We start from the raw sequence: 19,192 nt of genomic DNA, 5'->3' as shown, positions 1-19,192 counted from the left end.
CTCACCCATGGCATATGGAAATTCCCAGGCTAAGGGTCTAATTAGAGCTGCAACTGCTGGCCTATACCACAGCCACAGCAACACAGCATCCTAGCCACATCTGCGACCTACACCACAGCTTGCAGCAATGCTGGATCCTTAACCCATTGAATGACACCAGGGGAGTTCCCTTCGTGGCGCAGTGGTTAACGAATCCGACTAGAAACCATGAGGTTGCGGGTTCGATCCCTGCCCTTGCTCAGTGGGTTAACGATCCGGCGTTGCCATGAGCTGTGGCGTAGGTTGCAGACGTGGCTCAGATCCTGCGTTGCTGTGGCTCTGGCGTAGGCCGGTGGCTACTGCTCCGATTCGACCCCTAGTCTGGGAACCTCCATATGCCGCGGGAGCGGCCCAAGAAATGGCAAAAAGACAAAAAAAAAAAAAAAAAATGACACCAGGGATCGAACCCGCACCCTCATGGATACTAGTCGGATTCTTAACCACTGAGCCACAACGGGCACTCCACCTCTTGTATTTCTGATCTTAGTGAAAGGAACTTCAAGGCCCACAAACAGGAAACTTGAGAATCAATCCTCAACTCCTTCCATTCTCCATTGCTCAATCTACCTAAAAATAAACACCAATCTGCATGCAGGCTAATTCCTTAATATTGTTAAGGATTTCCTCATCCATATTCTCATTGTCCTAATTGAGAACCTCATCAATTCCTAGACAGCTCCCCTAGCCTAGCCTCCCTTTTTCTGCCTACTATCCAGTTTCTTCATTGCTGCCAAAAATTCATTTCAAATAAAAACTATATTCATTACTAAATAATTTCTTGGTTCTCCAATGCTTTTAAAATAAAATGCAGAATTCTTAAAGGCATATATATTCATTCATAATCTGAACCTTGCCCCTCTCCGTAGCTTCAAATCTTTTTGGCATGCTTCTTTTCCAGCCCTATGCTCCAACAATCTAAGCATCTGCAGTTTCCAAGTCAAACTGTGTCCCCAGACTCCTAAGTCTAATTAATGGCCTTCAAAACTTAGTTTAGACACCATCTCTAGTCTAAATTAGGTGATCCTCCTCAGTGCTCCTACTGTACCCTCTTTGTTAATCTTGATATTGTAATAAATTCTTTATTTGTCTATATTAGACTATAAGATCTTTGAAGGCAAGATTAAAGTATTTTATTTCACCACTTGTAATGCCTTATTATTCCTGTGATAGAGGAAACATCTGATGTTTGATGAACAAGAGAATAAATATATCATGGCCATGTCCACATCACACTAGCTATTTCATATCTCAAGTATTAAGAGCAAATAACAGGACTTATAAAAAAATGTACTTTTCTTTTTTAGTACATTCCAATCTAAAATCTCCTTACCACTTTTCTGTAGGTAAAAGACTGTTGATCCTTTAACTACAACTATATTTCTAGGACCTATCCCCTTCTTTCATTTATCTAAATTAATTTTTATTCCTTTGCTTTGTGGTCTTACTAGCCCATAAAAATCCTAAAACATGAGAACCCCTTCAGTTTACAGTTGAAAAATGGGCTTAATGACTGGTCTAAACGTCACCTGACTAGTAGCTAATTTAGATTAGATTCTATGCTAATTTCACTATATAATACCTCCAAATAGCATACTTAGTTTGAAAAATCTGTAATTTTTATTATGAAGAAATTAAAAAATATATTGAAAAGCGATCACAGCCACAATAGTGGAGAAGAGAAGCACTGAAATGACCTAAGAATAATTTCGATAGGAAAGGTGCATCTATATGAAAGAAACACATTCACTGAATGAATTAAAACATGAATGAAAATAAAGGTTATGGAAGGGTAAAACTATTTTTGGATACATATTAAGAGCCATAAAAAGGTTCAACCTTTTGGCCTAACTTCCACTAATGGGATTCTACTCTAAGTGAATAAAGCTCCCAAAGAGGAAAAAACTATACATATAAAGATGTTCTACTGCCTCATTTTTGTACAGAAAAAAAGTGAAAGCAAGTAAAATGTCCAAAGCAAAATGACTAAAAAAGTTATGGTTTATTCACTGACAAAATCCTGGATAACATTTTAAATAGTTATGAATACTGTATTTAAAAAACAAACAAACAAACAAACAAAAAAAACTAGGTGTGGCACAGTGGGTTAAGGATTGTGATGGTGTGGTCTCTGCTGGGGCATGGGATGGGTCCCAGGCCCAGTGCAGTGGGTTAAGGATCCCGCATTGCTACAAGTGTGGTGTAGGTTGCAACTGCAACTCAGATTTGATCCTTAGCCCAGGAACTTCCATATGCCATGGGTGCGGAACAAAAAAAAAAAAAAAAATTTGGGAAAATCTTTATGATACAACTTTAAGAGAAAACAGGACTAGGAACATAAATTCATACCATAAATACATATTTAAACATAATTATAGACATATAAGTATGTTATTAAAAATAATAAGGGAAAATATGAGATTATAGATGTATCCCTCTTTTCCAAATAGCATGCAGGTTTTTTCCCACATTGTTTCTATAATTAAAGAAAAAAAGAGAGAAAAGCTTCAACTTTGAGGTTCTTAATATTTTTTAAGTTCTAAACTTCACAATTTAGCCTTACCTAACATACCAGAGAACTATAAGTAGTTTGGGTTTCCAAGAAAACTAAGGGAGTGGAGAGTTGCTGAATTTTTATAAAGAAAGCTAAAATTTGGTGGCTATCTTCTAGTTGAAAACAGAGTCACTAAAACCATATGATAATCAGCATAGGTGGCAACATGGCTCAACAGGTAGATAGCATATTAAGAGATTCAGATACTGAACTTCCTCCTAGGAAAGTCACAAGCTTTGTTGTAATTTATAAGTAATTTTAAATTCTAGTGTTTAGGCCCCCTCATCTCAATACAGAAGACACCCAGTGGCACTAAGGTAAAAACCATGAATAACCGGAAACAACTGAAAAGCTGTAATGTCTTTCTCCCTTTCCCACTAATACCTACCAAGTCCTAATATGCATATCTGGATTAAACAGGTCACTTTAACCCTGAGCCTACTAAATTATCCCTTACCACTAAAGATAGAAGTACAGAGGTAAACCAGAAGCAAAACTGGAGTGGGAATAAAAGAACAGAAAGAATTCAAAAACACTTCTGTATATAAATCTTCCTCTAACTAAGCAAACCTAATTGTCCAAAGATAAGTAGTTAAATTACACTAGTTCTTTGCTCTAAATATTGCCCTACCTTTTCTGGGCTCAGTATCCTCTTTCTTTTGTCAAATTTGCTCAATATTTAGCAAGCCTCACCTATCTCCTATAACTCCAATCAATCTTATATCTCAAAACTGAAATGAAAATCAAATTCATGTATTCAACAATTGTTGAGTGCTTACCATGTGCAAGCCACCACAGCCTCAATAACTAGGCAGGGTTCTCTGTCAGTCTTTGTAAGCAACCTTTGGATTGACTCCATTTTCTCAAAACAGTAATTACCACTAAAACAAAATATAGCATCTATTATTTCTTTAGTTGTAAACTCTAGAGACAGTGAAGAAAATGTTTACTTCATTTTTTTCAAGACAGCATCACATTTTAAAATGCCCTTCACAAGAGATACTCAGGGTTATTTATGAATAACTCTTAGCAGACCCTTTTGTTCAAACTGGGGAATGAAGGAGATAACTTCTTATTCTAAGCAAGAAACCTTGTAAGGTTATACAAAACCACAAACAACTTTCACTCACAAGCAAGTAATACAGCTGCACTATAACTGACTCTTGCCATTAAAAATGTCTGCATGCCTAGCAACTGAATGGTATCATACCCCACTGCATTTGCTTTACTTTTGTTATCTGCAATAAAAGTGAAAATGTTATTTAAGTAAATTTGTTTCCACAGTATAGGAAAGTCAGTTAAAAAGCCCTTCCTTAAACTTTGCTCCTACATTCTCATTTTCTGCTTAACTCAGACTCTGCTCCTAAACATAACCACCCAGTACTGAAATGAATGTATACATTCCTGAAATGTAGTACTCTAAAAGTAAGGTACAGAAAGATAAAGACTGAGTTCCAACTGTTTTATTTGATATACTGGGCTCTAAAGAAGCTATAGATTTCAGATAAAATGGAAATGGGTACAGAAGACAGTCACATTTAGACTATAAAACATGAATGTTATTGAAGATTACACCTTAAACACCAGAGCCCGAGCATATGAGCAAAAAGTAACCTAACATAAATAAATCTTTCACAATTACCTCTCAGTTTTTCTTAAAATGATATAAGTTATTCCATCCAACAAGTTGTAAGTACATGCTCAATCTCAGAATTAAACAATAAAGGAAGGATGTATCCACGCGACATTCAGGGAGGTGTCATGAATGTCAGAACTGGATGAACAACTTGTTCGGAGATACACTAAAAGAGAAGGGTCAAGCATTATCACCAAGTTTCTAGTTTAGGCAACTGAGTTGACAGTGGAAACATTAACCCACTTCACAGAGTTCTAAGAATAGTTTTTCTTTTTGGGTGGGAGGGGGTAAGGGTAGGGAAGAACTGACGGATGAGTTCAGATTTATATACTACTTTTGAATGTACAGTATTTATGGGACATCAACAAACACTAGACATACAAAATGTAAATGCAATTTTTAGTGAGTTATTACACCAATCCTCATTTCTTGTTGCAGTTTTTATGTGCTGTTTGTTCAAAATACATGATGCTACCTATTTTAATTATGATGAAAAAGAGGTCAATGTCTATTTTATCTGCTTGGTAGAACATCTAACCTAACAGAATTAACCAGTAAAAATAAATGCCATGCAACTGTAATATGAAACAAAACTTTTGGAGAGGTAAACATGGGCAAGTAAAATTATGTCCAATAATAAAGCAGCTGCAAGATCTGAAACAAATACCTAAAACTGTTCAAAGTATTTTTGGACAGGGTAGTAGCAAAGTTAGAGTATATTAAATTCAATTTCAAAATTCAGACACCAACAAACTACTATACAGCCATGGATCTCAAAAGCCTTATGCTAAGTGAAAGAAACAGACACAGAGGCCTTCATACTGTATGATTCCATTTATGTGGCATTCTAAAAAACACATAACTACAGGGACAAAAATTAGATCTGGTTGAGGAATTAGAGTAGGGTCAGGAAACATTATAAAAGGACATAAGGGAATGGGGAGGGTGATGGAAATATTATATCTTGATTAAGGTAGCAGTTGTGAGACAATGTTTGTCAAAACTCATCAAACCCTATACCTGCAATAGTGAATTGTATTGTGTAAATTATACCTAAGTCTTACTTTTTTTTTGCAGGGGAGGGGAACGTGCCCACGGCATAAAGAAACTCCCAGGCCACAGACAGAACCTGTGCCACAGCAGTGACAATGCTGGATCCTTAACCCACTAGGCCACCAGAAAACTCCAATAAGCCTTACTTTTAAAAAATTCTTCATCACATAACTATTTCATTTGAATAGCGTTTTTAATGTGTTGTATTTCTTAGTACAGTTGACTTAACTAGTTATACATAACACTTAAATTAGCAAAGAAAATAAGAACTACAATAAATCAGTCTTAAGCTTAAAATAAGTATTTAGACGCTTTCCCTCTAACAATAAATCTGAGTATCTTACTCTTAATTCTATTGCCCAGGGGAGCAAAGCAAAAGATACCCAAGAAAAGGGAAAGAGAAAATTAGTGTTGGTAAATAAAAAGCTTATGTTGAATACAAAACTGCCAATATGATCCAGCAATCCCACTCCTAGGCATATAACCAGACAAAACTACAATTCAAAAAGATATATGCAGGAGTTCTCACTGTGGCACAACAGGACTGGCAGCATCTCTGGAGCACTTGGAAGCGGGGTCATCAATCCCTGGCCCACTACAGTGGGTTAAAGATCCTGTGTTGTCACAATTTCACATGCTGAGAGGTGGCAAAAAAAAAAAAAAAAAAAGATACATGCACCGGTATATTCATAGCAGCTCTATTCACAATAGCCAAGACTTGGAAACCTGAACCCTTCCACAGAGGAATGGATTAAGAAGATGTGGTACATATATACAATGGAATACTTCTCAGCCATAAAAAAAAGAATGAAACAATGCCATTTATAACAGAGATGCAACCAGATACTCTCATACTAAGTGAAGTAAGTCATTAGGAGAAAGACAAATTCTATATCACTTGTATGAAAAATCTAAAATATGGCGCAAATGAACTATCTACAAAACAGAAACAGACTCACAGACATAGAGAACAGACTTGTGGTCGCCAAGGGGGACGGAAGGGATGCAAACCATTACATTTAGACTGAATAAGCAACAGTTTCTACTATATAGCACAGGGAACTATATCCAGTGTCTTGGGATAAACCATGATTGGAGATAATACAAGAAAGGGAATGTATATACATGTATGACTGGGTCACTTTGCTATACAGCAGAAAGTAGCACATTATAAATCAACTATACTTTAAAAAAATACTGGGAAAAAAAAGCATGTGTCATATGTTTTTCAGGATAATCTGAAGTAGGGCTAACTCCCTTTTTAAAAAAAAATATATTATTCTTAAAAAATTGATGCATGTAATGTAATATTTTTCCCCCCAGGGTTCTGCCTATGTCTAAGAAAGTGCTTAAGGTTGAAAGTTGAAATGTAATGTTATTATTCTTTTTTCTTTGAGAAAAGAATTAAGAATCCAGATTTCTTTGGTAATGACCAAATTGAAATTTTACAGGGTAAATTATGTAAAATTTCAATTTAGTGATTACAAAAGAAAAACTAAATTGCATAAACTCTGATGATCAGTTCCTTTAGTAGAAACTGGCAACCCACAATCCTATCAGATAAAAGATGACCAAAAGGGGATTTAAAATCCTCAAAAGGTTAAAATAGATAAGCAACAAGGACATACAAGTCAGCACTAGGAATTACACTCATTATCTTGTAATAACCTTGTAAGAGAATATAATCTGCAAAAATACTGTATCAATATACTGCATACCTAAAACTAACACAATACTGTAAATCAACTATACTTCAATATAAAAAAAACAAAAAATAAAACATAGCAAATATAGACAAACAACAAACAACAAATAAAATCCTGAAAGGGTTGCCAAGTAGCAGTGTTCAGAAAACTCAGTGATGTATTTTCTCACTAGGATTAATTTTAAGGACAAGTTTGTTTGTAAATAAAAAAATTAAATATACAAACAAAAATTACTATCTTTAGAGTAAACTATAGTTTGAGTTTTAATAATTCAATAGTGTTTCAAGGACTGTTAATTTTTAAGCTTTATCTAGAATCAATGATTTTTTTTCTTTTTAGGGCTGTGCCCATAGCACTTGGAAGTTCCCAAGCTAGGGGTCTAATCAGAGCCACAGCTGCCGGCCTGCACCACAGCAATGCAGGATCCAAGCCACATCTGCAACCCACAGACCCACACCACAGCTCAAGGCAATGTTGGATGCCCAGCCCACTGAACGAGGCCAGGGACTGAACCCACATCTTCATGGATACTAGCTGGATGCGTTTCCACTATTTTTAAAAAACTACTGAAGTACTTATATGCATTTCATTGGCACAAGACTAAAGAATTGGAAAGTTCAAGTTACCCAAATGTGTTAATTCTAACAAACAGGAATCCAATATTTTAAAATTAAGTCACAGCTTATGAATTGTTCAGGAGAGGTAAAAGCATACAAAATTATTTTAATAAACACATTAATTAATGTTACTAAGTTCATGGGTTTTTTTTTTTTTTTTTTTTTTTTGGTCTTTTTGCCTTTTCTAGGGCCGCTCCCGTGGCATATGGAGGTCCCAGACTACGGGTCAAATCGGAGCTGTAGCCACCAGCCTACACCAGAGCCACAGCAACGCAGGATCCAAGCCTCATCTGCAACCTACACCACAGCTCACGACAATGCTGGATCCTTAACCCACTGAGCAAGGTCAGGGATCGAACCCACAACCTCGTGATTCCTAGTCAGATTCGTTGTCCACTATGCCAGATGGGAACTCCACTATTTTCATGTTTTTGCATCCTGAAAAAGTTTTTCCTTCTGTCAAAAGGCAAACATATACAAAAGAAAACTTTAAGAGTTTGGTACATTCATGTTAAATGTTATGTTACAGGTATGATGGCAAAACAATTTACCTACATAAATTATGTTAAAAATTTAATGTATTCTTAAGAATTTTTCATGCTATTAAGCATGCTATTAAGCTATTAAATAAGCATGAAATAACTCAAGAGTAACAATAATATTATGAAAATAAAGTGGTTTTTCCACATTTTCAAAAGTTATCTATCTATTCCACAGATACAGCATGCACATATTTAAACTACAATATACTATTTAAATCCTTATTTGCACACGGAAACATTCCATATATTATATATGATATAAAATAACAAGATGTGTTTTAAAAGACTATAATCAAATAATGAATTGGTATAAATAACCAAAAATGTTTAGAATTCTTTTTAAATTATCTTCAGGATCTCTTTATAAGTCACACAAGAAAAACAAGTCTCACTACTTTATAACTAAGCCTACCCTTTTTATTAAAAAAAATTAATAAAAAGTATTACAAATTTTGAACAGGCAGGGTGGTAGAATGGAAAGAACATAAGTTCTAAGATTCCAACTCAAGTATGTCTAATTCTGTCTCTAATACTCGCTAGATTTGCTACCTTGGACAAGTTTAAACATGATGAGCCTCAATTTCCTTGTCTGTAAAATGAGGACATTATCACTAACCTCACTGGGTAGTTGGGCAGTTTAAATCATGACAGTGGTTAAGGTTGATGGGTAAAGCATCTGGAGTCCTTTCTCTATTTTCTTCCACTCTTTAGCTGTGTGACCTTAGTCACTTAATCATTCTATACCTCAGTTTTCTCAGATATCTTAGGGTAATAAATACAACCAGAGTCATACTATACCTTGAAGATTCATGAAAATCCACATAAAGCCCCGGCACAGTTTTCAGCACATGGAAATCACTCAATAATATTACACATTACAAATGTAAGGCACTCAACACAGAATCTGATGCACCAAAAAAAAAATATAAAATCTTAGTTTCCTAAACTAAGTTCTAAATTACTTTTTACATCTCTAAAACTCAAATTCACCGTTGAAGATAAATATTTGCCATTAAGGATGAGAAGCAGACTACCTCAAAGTCTCTAAAGGTATTCATTAAAGGAATCATGTAATGTCAGTAGCTCTGGATGTACACATCTTCCCAAGTTGATGACCTCAAAAGGATCAATATTCTTTGGCTATATAAATACCGGAATTTTTTAAAAGTACCAGCCATACTAATTTATACATTCATCTACTATACTACAATTGGTCATAAATATTTCTATGAATAAAATCGCTCTAGGAGTTCCTGTTGTGGCTCAGCAGAAACAAACCTGACTAGCATCCATAAGGACGCAGGTTTGATCCCTGGCCTTGTTCAGTGGGTTAAGGATCCAGTGTTGCATTGAGCTGTGGTGTAGGCTGCAGACACATCTCGGATCCTGCATTGCTGTGGCTATGGCGTAGGCCAGCAGCTACAGCTCTGATGTGACCCCTAGCCAGGATGGGAACCTCCATATGCTGTGGGTGCGGCCCTAAAAAAAAGAAAAGAAAAAGAAAAAAAAAAAAAAAATCACTCTAAAGCTCAATTTTCCCTTTCTAAAAATTAAAAAGATGGTTTGATAATTTCAACTCTATTTAAAAAAAATTAAAAGTAAAAAATTCAGACTCATTAACAAACTCTAAGTTAAAAACAGTAAAATAAAGATCTGCTTATTTCAAAATTATTGAAATTATTATTATTATATAGGATATATAGTCTGAATTCTATCCTAGTTCTTTGCCTAAAGTACCTAATTTCCTTGACTACATGACATTTGAGTATTGAACCAAATGAACAACTAAATGATAAATCAAGAATTTACTAAAACTAGAAATGCGTAATCCCAAATCCTTAAGAACAAACATAAACCAAACTGAGAGCAGACTAAGTATAAGACAGTAGACAATTTTCTGACATTTCCAGCCTCAGTTTCTTGATCTGTAAAATTGTGGATGATAACTGTTTCTATTTAATGAGCTTGTCAGAAGAATTAAATGAGAGAGATTATGGGGTCCCACTTAACACATTTCCTGGCAAATAAGAAGCCCTCAAAATCTTTTTCTTTTTTGCCCGCGCCTGCAGAATGTGGAAGTTCCCAGGCTAGGAATCAAACCTGTGCCACAGCAGTAACCCAGGTGGATGCAGTGACAATGCCAGATACTTAACCTGCTGCACCACAAGGGAACCCCAAGCCCTCAAAATCTTACCTAGGTGGCAATGCTATATTAAGAAATGATCTCTCCTAATAATATCACTTTGGGAATAGAAAGAAGCATGCCTAAAACATAATGCAATGTGACAAAACTCAATTCATTAAAACTGGCTCAAATTTATACCAAATGATATACAAGATACATATCTAAAATCACTTTTATTACTTAACTTACTTCAGAAAAAATTCTGAGTATATAAAATACTCTCTAAAATTACGACAATAGCCTTAAATAAAGAGACATGGTGTTTTAAAATTTCTTTTAAATAAATTTGAAACACTAAAATTCCACTTCAGTATTCTTAAAGTAGAATAAAAATAAAACTTTAAGGAGACATTATTTACTACAAATATAGTAATTTACATACACTCCTTAGGAAAGACATATGTTAATAAACTCACTCAAACACCAATATATACATACAAGGTCAAGATCCCTAATGTCAAAGTACTATTTTCATACCAGAAAACTACAACTCAAAGACAGATATCATCTCTCTCTATGGAGATGAGAAAAGCACCTTGGACTCAGATAATTAAAAAAAAAAACCACAAATGCTATCAGTGTCAGCACTGAGCAATGCCTAGCTTCAAGACCAAAGCTCACACATTTCTTAAAGCAACATAATCTAATAAACTATTAAGGGTCAGGGAATACCTTATTCTCTCACTGACTCACTTCATGAATCTACACAAATCACATGGTCTCTTCGTGTCAAGTTTTTCATCAAAAAATGGAAATCATGCTGGTCACTTATCTCACAGGGAAATTAGAATATTTATAAATGAACTCAGGTCACCTTGAAAAAGGAACAATTTAAAAATACAAACAATAATTATTCATGAAAACTGCTAAAAATAGAAAAAAATCTTTGTTCAAAAAATATATTTTTAAATGATTTTTTAAAGCCAAAGAAGACTATATATTACTACCAAAGCCAACTTAGCATGCTCAGGATATTAAAATAAACATGTCAGCTAAACAATTACCAAGCTTCCATAAAGTTCCAATTTAGTAATTTCCTATTCATTTTATAGCAAATAAATGTGATAAACAGAATTGAACTTATATTTCTATGAAAGGAATTTTATTTACTTTGGTCTTCCCAATCACTCTGCATAAAACTGAATATTACCCTATTTTACAAATTTCAGAATTACTTACAAATTATCCTTTCCTAGTAACCAACAGGGTGGAGAAACTTAAATTTGAATTGAAACTTAAATCTGAATTGAAACTTAAATTTGAAACTTAAATTGAAATTGTTAAATTCTTTAGTTTTTATTTACTCCTGTATTATTAAATTTTACATCTTACTTTGAGAGAGTTAAAATACCACAATAGAGTATGTCAAAATCTAATACAGATGGGTTCAAATGTTTCTCTAGCAGTATGATGATGAATTGGTGTCAAAACATTAAATATGAAATTAGTTTAGGAAGCCTTAGAAAACACATGTTTGAGTTGACAGCCTGGTTCTCAATAAAGAAAATTTCATTTGAATTGATACAGCTTTGCTCATAACATTTTTGAAATTTAACAATGATCACTATGCAGAAAACCAAAATTAGGTTTACTACCATACTGAAAACTTTCACTTTTCATCCCCCAAGAGAATATGAAATGCTCTTTCTTTCTTCAAATATAACTTTTTTCTTCTTAAAGATATAGTATTATAATGCTCTCAAGCACAGGTTCGAAAAGCTTTCAAATAACTTTAGTAAACAAATCTGCTGAACAGCTTTCAAAAGGAAATATTCTATATACTCATCTCAAAACACTAAAAATAATTATTTAATACTCAATTTTGATTTACTAGACTATCATGATGTACTTTAAAACTGTTTTCTTTTCGAGTAATTACTACTAAGTTATTGGTAACTCTGCAGACTCAAGAGAAACAAACAATAAGCCATACTGCTGAAATTCCTTTTATGTATATTAGGAAATATTTCTCCAAATAACATAACCAGAATTAAAAGATTTCTGGAACACTTAAGAGTTCTCTCCTTTCACTGAATTTTTAAAAATAAGTGGAAATACAAGATTTGCCACTGGTGACTATCTCAACCAGTACAAGGGGAGGTAGAGAAGACTACTTGTAATCTCTAGGGAAACACAAATTATTCCTCCCAACTAAATTATCGAAAATGTAAAGTTCAAGTTGAGGTTTTACTCGAGTTTTACAATGTCTTCTCCTTTAAAAATAACCTCTTTAATTGGTTTGGACCAAACAGAAAATATTTTCAATCTACTTTAAAGAAATATTTATGCTATCTTAATGAAAGCTATCGCACCATCTATATTACTTAGATTACTAAATATGTAGAATTAAGGAAATAAGATCTGATAAGAACTAATTCACTTTAATTCCAAAGTCACAATAAAAAAAAATCAATTACATAAATAGATATCTAACATACTGATTCAAACATCTGTGTAAGAAAGCTCCTTAACTATAAAATGCTAAAGATAAGTTGCTCCTGTCGATGAAAACTAAGCAAGCAGAACTCTTTCCATTACCTTTAGTAGAAGTATGTTCATCCCTTGACATAGTCTATGATATTTAAATAAAAGTTGTAAAGACAATCACAGGATCATATAAGGGCCTTTTAAACATTTATATTGAAGCCCTTACCCCACCCCCACCCCCAAACCCTCCGCTTAAGAAGTGAACAGTCCCTCCCTTCGGTATTCTACACCCCCCCACCCCCCCAGCCCCCATTCGCGTGCCCCCCACCCAGTGTAGGCCTGAGGCCCTGTAGCAAACAGTGTCTAACAGGAGCAGGCAGCACAAAGACAGGAATGGGAGATTAGTGGGAGGGAGGGAGGCCGGGATTGGGGCTCAGCAGGAGCTTCAGGCTTTTTAAAATTCAAACTGCTCCCTGACCAATACAAATCACGGACACGCTACTGACTACTACACGGATTTATAGCATTAAAAACATGCCTAGTACGTGACAGCTATATTAACTTCACTCTTCTTAACTTTATTCATACGTTTGCAGGAAATGTGCAACAATTTATTTTAAGCAGAGGGCTAAACTCAAAAGTAATCTTCAGAAAACTTCCTTATTCTACAATGGCAATAATATCTAATGAGACACAAAATATGTAACACCCACTAATAAAACAAGGGACGTTGTTGATCAGTGTTGCTTCATTTTAACCAATGAAAGTTTTCCTTCAGTGAATATGAGACAAAGTATCAAAATAGCCCAACCCAGGTCCATTTATTTTTCTATGCAATTTGTATGGCTGAGGACTTTTAAATTGGTTTTTCCCTTATACCAACCTACACTACTAACGCCACCATAAATAAGCTCTATACACTTAACTTACTTGTGAACTAGAATTTGTTAAGATAGAACTGGTATTTTTCTCCAGCATTACAGATACATTTGACCTATTAAAATGACACCTCTCTCATTACACAGTCAAACATCATGGGCACAAACAGCCAATGGCAATCCTGGGACCTCAAGAAGATCTGCCCTGACATGAAAGGATGGCACCTTGTACATTTTTTTTTTTAACCTCCCAGGGATTTTAAGCATAACTTATTTTCTACCCTTTTAAGAAAATTGGTTGTACCTGTATGTCACTACCATTCTCAGAACATTGAAAATTCTTTCTAAGCTTCTACACGTTTAGATCAGGAAGTACCTGAGTGTTTCATGCAAAGTCGTTTAAAACTGTCCTTATATAACGCACACAAATATAAAGTGGCAGGATAAACCTGTCAAGTACTTTATACTTGTCTTTGAATAAAAAGTCCATGTGCAACACACTGTCAAACAACAACATAAAAGCTCTCTGCGTGGTTGGGGAGGTCATATGTAGTGTCTACCACACTATGGTTTTCTGTATTAAATATTCATGTGGACGATTTAATTCTTTTTAAAAAGAAAATGAGTCTTTATTAACTTTCCAACGTCCAAACAAGTTTTACACAGGAAAAGAATTACCACTGGATCCGTGTCTGAGTATTTACATTTGTCTCACTAACTGAAACTACTTCCTCCCTTCATGGGGTCACAGGGGGAAGAAGGGGGGTTGTTTGTTTCACTGGGACGTTCCCCACTCCCGGACCAGGAAAGTTGTAAATATGGGGACGATCAGGGCACATTTGCTGTTAGTTGTATTGTTTCCGCCTCCTCACTAGCTACGGCTCTTCTCCCGGGCGAGGCCTGTCACCGACCAGCAGTAGCTCCGCTCAGCCCGGAGCTCTCCTAATCCCCGAGCTCAAGTAGATTCCGCTGGCCCGCGGCCTGCACTCTCCGCCGGGCCTACGCCTCCCCGGCCGCCCGGCAGGAGCCCAGTCCCCGCCACCGGAGCCGGCCGGGAGAGGGTACAAAACCACCGCCACCCAGGGCGGCTGCCACCAGAGAGGAGCGAACTCTAGACTCGCCCGTGGAGGAGACCTGGGGCCGCTAAGGAAACGGCCGGGAGGGGAGCGAGGAGGAGAGACGCTGAGGACCTGGCGCCGCCGCCGCCGCCGCCGAAATAAAGAGCAGGAATTTACCTGGGCGAATCGGCGTCTGAATCCAAGGGGAGGCCGAGGCCGCTGTGGCGAGAGACTATAATCCGGGCCGGGAGAGGGGGTGGCTACGGCTCCTCTTCCGTCTCCTCAGTGCGGGGAACATGTAGAGCCGGGGGGAGACCAGCCGAGAAGACAAATCGCTGCTTCTTCTTCCTCCTCCTCCTCCTTCTCCCACATAGAAACACTCGCAAACACCCGACCAGGGGCCCGAGCTACCGGGGGGGCATCGCCGCCGGCCCGGGAACCAATCCTCCTGTCGGCGGGGGCGTCCCTCCCTGCGGCTTGGTGGTGTCGGGTGAGTCGGTACCGACGGAGGGAGGGGGGGGAGGGCGGGGGGGGAAAGGAGCCCTGTGTGTGTCTCTCTCTCTCGTTCCGTCTCTCCCTCGCAGAACAAAATGCCGACCGGAAGTGCAGCTGCAGGAATGACTCCCTCCGCCGGCGCCAAACACTAACAACCACCCCCTCTTCCCCACTCCACTTCCGCCACCGCCGCGCCGCCGCCACCACTTCAGCTCGCGTCCTCGGCCGCGCCGGACTGCACGGCCCGCGCCTCTCCGCACCGCACCCCGGCCCGGCGGCGGCCGGCAGCCGGCAGAGAGCAGGCGGTGGTTCTCTTCTGCGCCTTTCTCCTCCTCAGGGCGGCTGTGGATGTTGCCTTTTATTGTCGATCCTACGTAGCGGCGTTTTCGCTGCGGCACGGACGGGCCGGGTCTTCCTGTTCTTTATTTTCCTGGAGGCCGACCGGAGCGGGCCCCGAGTTCGGTGGTGGTCGTGTGCGTGGGGGGCGCTCAGGTCCGGACCGGCTCGTAGGCCGCTCACGCCGTTGCAGCTGCTCGTCATTAGCTCTCGGGAGCCGAGCTCGGGGCGGCCCCATAGAGGACGCCCGCAATCCGACGGCTACCGTGCATTTTTTAAATGGTTTCCCTGCAGCCGGGTGGATGGATGTATCGTAATGTACGCCCTTCTCTCCTTCTGAGAGGCCGAACTTTACGCCCGTCTCTGCATTATTTCTGCGGAGTAAGAACGCACCCCTTGGAGGAGAAGAAGATTCTCAGCTGGATTGAATTGGAGTCGCGTTTATGATGCATTTATTTCTGGAAATATGTGGTCTTTTCTGGTCTTGCTTTTTGTTGGCGGCGGTTTGGGCTCTTGCCTAACAGTCGGGATAAAGGCCTGTAGGCGACGCTGTTCGAGCCAGGAGCCGGCTCAGCGGGCCCGGAGCGCGCGAGTCCGCGCCCCCCACTAGGTGTGGGTGGAGCCGAGCGCGCGACGAGAGCCGGCGGAATGCGGGCCGCGGGTGGGCCTGGGGCCAGCCGATTTCAGACACCGTTTTCCTCTTTGCGTTTCAAACAGTGAGGTACCACTGGCCAAGGCTGGAGAACAGATGCGATTATGTGTACCGCGCCCTTTGTAGTCTCTTACTGAAACACATGAATTAACTTTATCGTTCCGCAGTTCACTATTAACGTTTACTAATGTAAATTACAAGGGGGCTATTCTTCAGGTAAAAAGTGCATAGGTAAGAGAATTTTACTCAAATAGGACGGAATTTGTGGTATACTTTTCTGCATTTCGTTGAGTCGTACGTAAATTATATTGTTTATGTATTTGTATGTGTACCATTACGCCAAAAGTAAATAGGAAAATTTGCCTACAGGTTATTCCTTCTGCCTCAAAAATGTCTCAAAGGATTAAATCGGATCTTGTCGCTCTTTTACTCTAGGCCCTGCAATTGCTCGGCATCTAGCTGAGAGTAAAAGCTAAAGCTTTGACCGCAGCCCCAAGGCCGTGCGCGCGGTGGGGAGGGGAAGGGGGGAGGAAGCTCCTAGGAGAATGATGTAAGTAAACTCCAGGAGGGCATGAGGTTTTGTTTTTCTCCACTGATGTTTTAGGGAGAAAATAATGTTACACACACAGTAGATGCTTAATATTTGGTTAATGAATGACAATTATAAGGGCCTTGGCGGCCCCCCCCGCCACACACACTAACTTCCCATCTCTGTCCCTTACATGGGTATGTGAGAGAACTTTATGAAAGATTTCTGAAAACAAAAAATACTAGGGAAAAAAATGCAAGTTTATTACAAACTTCTAGGAAAACACACTACTTCTAGACATTGAAAGCCCTCCACAACACCAGAAGCCCTCAAAATAGTGATAATTATTTGTTTTTAGGTTTCTGTAAATGGGCTTGCTAGTGGACAGTCCATTATTAGATTATATGATCATATTCATGTTGGGCAAGTTAGCTTTCTTCCTGAGTCACAAACTTCGTTCTTCATCCTGTCTGCCCTCTTTCTTGAAAAATGCTATTTTCACTAAAGTCTGAAAATTTGGTTGGCTTAGCCCAAAGCCAGCATTACTGGAAAAGTTCATTCAGCAAATCTGTCAGGTACAAAGTGCCCGGCACGATGATTCAAAAGGTGCGCGTTTCTGAAGCTTAAAGGACCACATACGGCTATTTTGGTTACTACTCAATTATGCTGTCAAGCAAAGCAAACGCTAGTGAGATTTATTTTTACAGTTTCCTTCTGGAGAAAAGGTTCAGTGAAAGCTGAAGTCAGGCTTAGTGTGGATATTTTAATTCATCTTTTAGTTTGCTGTTCATTTACATTTACTTTATGATAGCACCAAGTATACCAATAAATTAATTGATAATTTTTTTTTGAAAACTGAAACAGGTGGAGAGATTTTATTTCCTGGTGGTTGGATAGACAGGGTATTTATGTTAAAATACATATGTCAGTATACAAACAACTATGCTATAAGACTTTGTCAGTGGTATTACAAATAATCATATTTTATGTATGGAATTTTTTTGACAAAGGACGGTCTTGGTAGGTATTTTATAACCATCAATTAATTAAACATTGTTTAATCCAAGTTTGTTCATTATAAGTTTACCTATTAATCTTGAGAACAGTTTTAAGTAATATACAGCTGGCTCAGAATTGTTTTTCACTCAATTTCAAAACACTAATATTTCAGTTTGCTCAGAGAAGTACAATTATATACTTAAATGTTTCTGGTAAACTGATAATTTTGCATGTCTAGGTAACAAAATTCTTGGCATTATTGTAGCATTTAAAGTTTCAGATATTTTTCAGTTCCTTCCCTCATTTACTTATTAAGGACTTACTAGGTGCTAGAATCAGCTTTATGATGGGCACCTTCTATACTATGGTAAATAAAAATAGTCTCTGCCTTTAAGTGTTTTAACTTGTGTACAGTTTATACCAATTTTTTTTCCAAATCGTAGAGATAATGAAATTGTTTTAATGCATATCCGTGCATTTCTCCATTAAATTAATTGTTTTGCTTGCCTAAAGTATACAAATTGAGATCTTGTGTAAGATCTATTAATATCTTAGTGTTTATTAAATTGCCCTGTTTTTTGGTTTTGGGTTTTGTTTTGCCTAATATTTTCATCAATACCATCCATTTATTTTACTCTTACATTTGGAAATCTTTATGTCCAAAATCAATTGATTTATGGTGGCCTTATGTTTTATTGTTATATCCTTGATTTATCAATTCTTAGTTTGTAGGGTAGCCCAATAAACTTTTTAATCGAAACTAATACTGCCTCCTTGCTTTAAGTATTGAGTTGCACTACTCATTTTATTTGCCAGTTATTAAATTAAATAACTATTTTAATAATTATTAATATTATTTCTGGGTATTCCCATATATATCCTTGATTAGTAAACTGCAAACAATTTGATAAGATATTTTAAAATGGATTTTAAGTATTAACTTGAATATCATCGAGAACTGGTACAATTGGCAAATTATCAATTTTATTGAAAATATTTTATCTTCAAGATAATCTGTCATAAAATGATAGAAATGAAAAATTTTAGAAAATCTTATTTTATGCCTACAAGTTCTGTCATTTGTTAGTGATAAAATTAACTTACAGAAACAAATTTTTAAAAGTAAAAGACGTATGTATATTCTGTAGATTATTTCAAACTACCAAAATTATTTCATGCAGAGGATAATTAAAGTTACTTTTAGGATGGCTTATTTTAACTTTGATAAAGAGTTAATTATAGCTGTTGATCGGAAGTTGAGCTACAAAAATATCAGTCTGTAAATGTTTTTATTTCAAGTTTTCAAAGTAAATACCTTAATCAAATTTGTGATAGTGTTTATGATTATTCAACATATTTTATCCATTTTTGTTAAGATGATAGAAATGAGTGGTTCTTTTTCCCTGGATGACTTTCTTCATGTTAGCCTTTGGGAATAAGCTTTGTCTTTTCATTAATCCTTCTTGCCTCTAATTAAGGATTTTGTCTA

At 37.2% G+C, this 19,192-nt stretch overlaps 2 protein-coding genes across 9 annotated transcripts in view; one reads left to right on the top strand and one right to left on the bottom strand.

Annotated features, from left to right (window-relative positions):
• The window catches only part of NIPBL (NIPBL cohesin loading factor), a 212,276-nt gene extending 196,992 nt beyond the window's left edge, over positions 1-15,284 (bottom strand). For all 8 annotated transcript variants that reach the window (XM_085002054.1, XM_021076590.2, XM_085002053.1 and 5 more), the window contains exon 1: positions 14,870-15,284. The gene's annotated coding sequence lies outside the window, so the exon portion shown is untranslated. The remainder of the gene's footprint in view (positions 1-14,869) is intronic.
• Positions 14,453-18,467, top strand: LOC146395502 (uncharacterized). The gene is made up of 4 exons (XM_085002004.1): positions 14,453-14,478; positions 14,598-14,773; positions 14,862-15,182; positions 15,277-18,467. Exons 1-4 carry the CDS (start codon positions 14,453-14,455, stop codon positions 15,861-15,863), a joined length of 1,110 nt encoding a protein of 369 aa, XP_084858130.1. The 3' UTR covers positions 15,864-18,467.
• Positions 18,468-19,192: the final 725 nt, after the last annotated feature.

This window comes from Sus scrofa, chromosome 16 (assembly GCF_054392235.1).
Source record: "Sus scrofa isolate SSC_HxYL_T2T_F1_AM1 chromosome 16, Sscrofa_HxYL_maternal_Yorkshire_Landrace_v2.0, whole genome shotgun sequence".
In the NCBI taxonomy this organism is placed as follows: domain Eukaryota; kingdom Metazoa; phylum Chordata; class Mammalia; order Artiodactyla; family Suidae; genus Sus; species Sus scrofa.
Note: the sequence above shows the minus strand (reverse complement) of the source record. Positions and strands in the feature narration are given on the sequence as shown.

Coding starts and splice junctions, on each gene's coding strand:
- LOC146395502 (XM_085002004.1), top strand. CDS start 14,453: ATGGGGACGATCAGGGCACATTTGCT. Junction 14,774..14,861: donor GCCCGTGGAGGAGACCTGGG/GCCGCTAAGGAA, acceptor AATAAAGAGCAG/GAATTTACCTGGGCGAATCG. Junction 15,183..15,276: donor CTGCGGCTTGGTGGTGTCGG/GTGAGTCGGTAC, acceptor TCTCCCTCGCAG/AACAAAATGCCGACCGGAAG.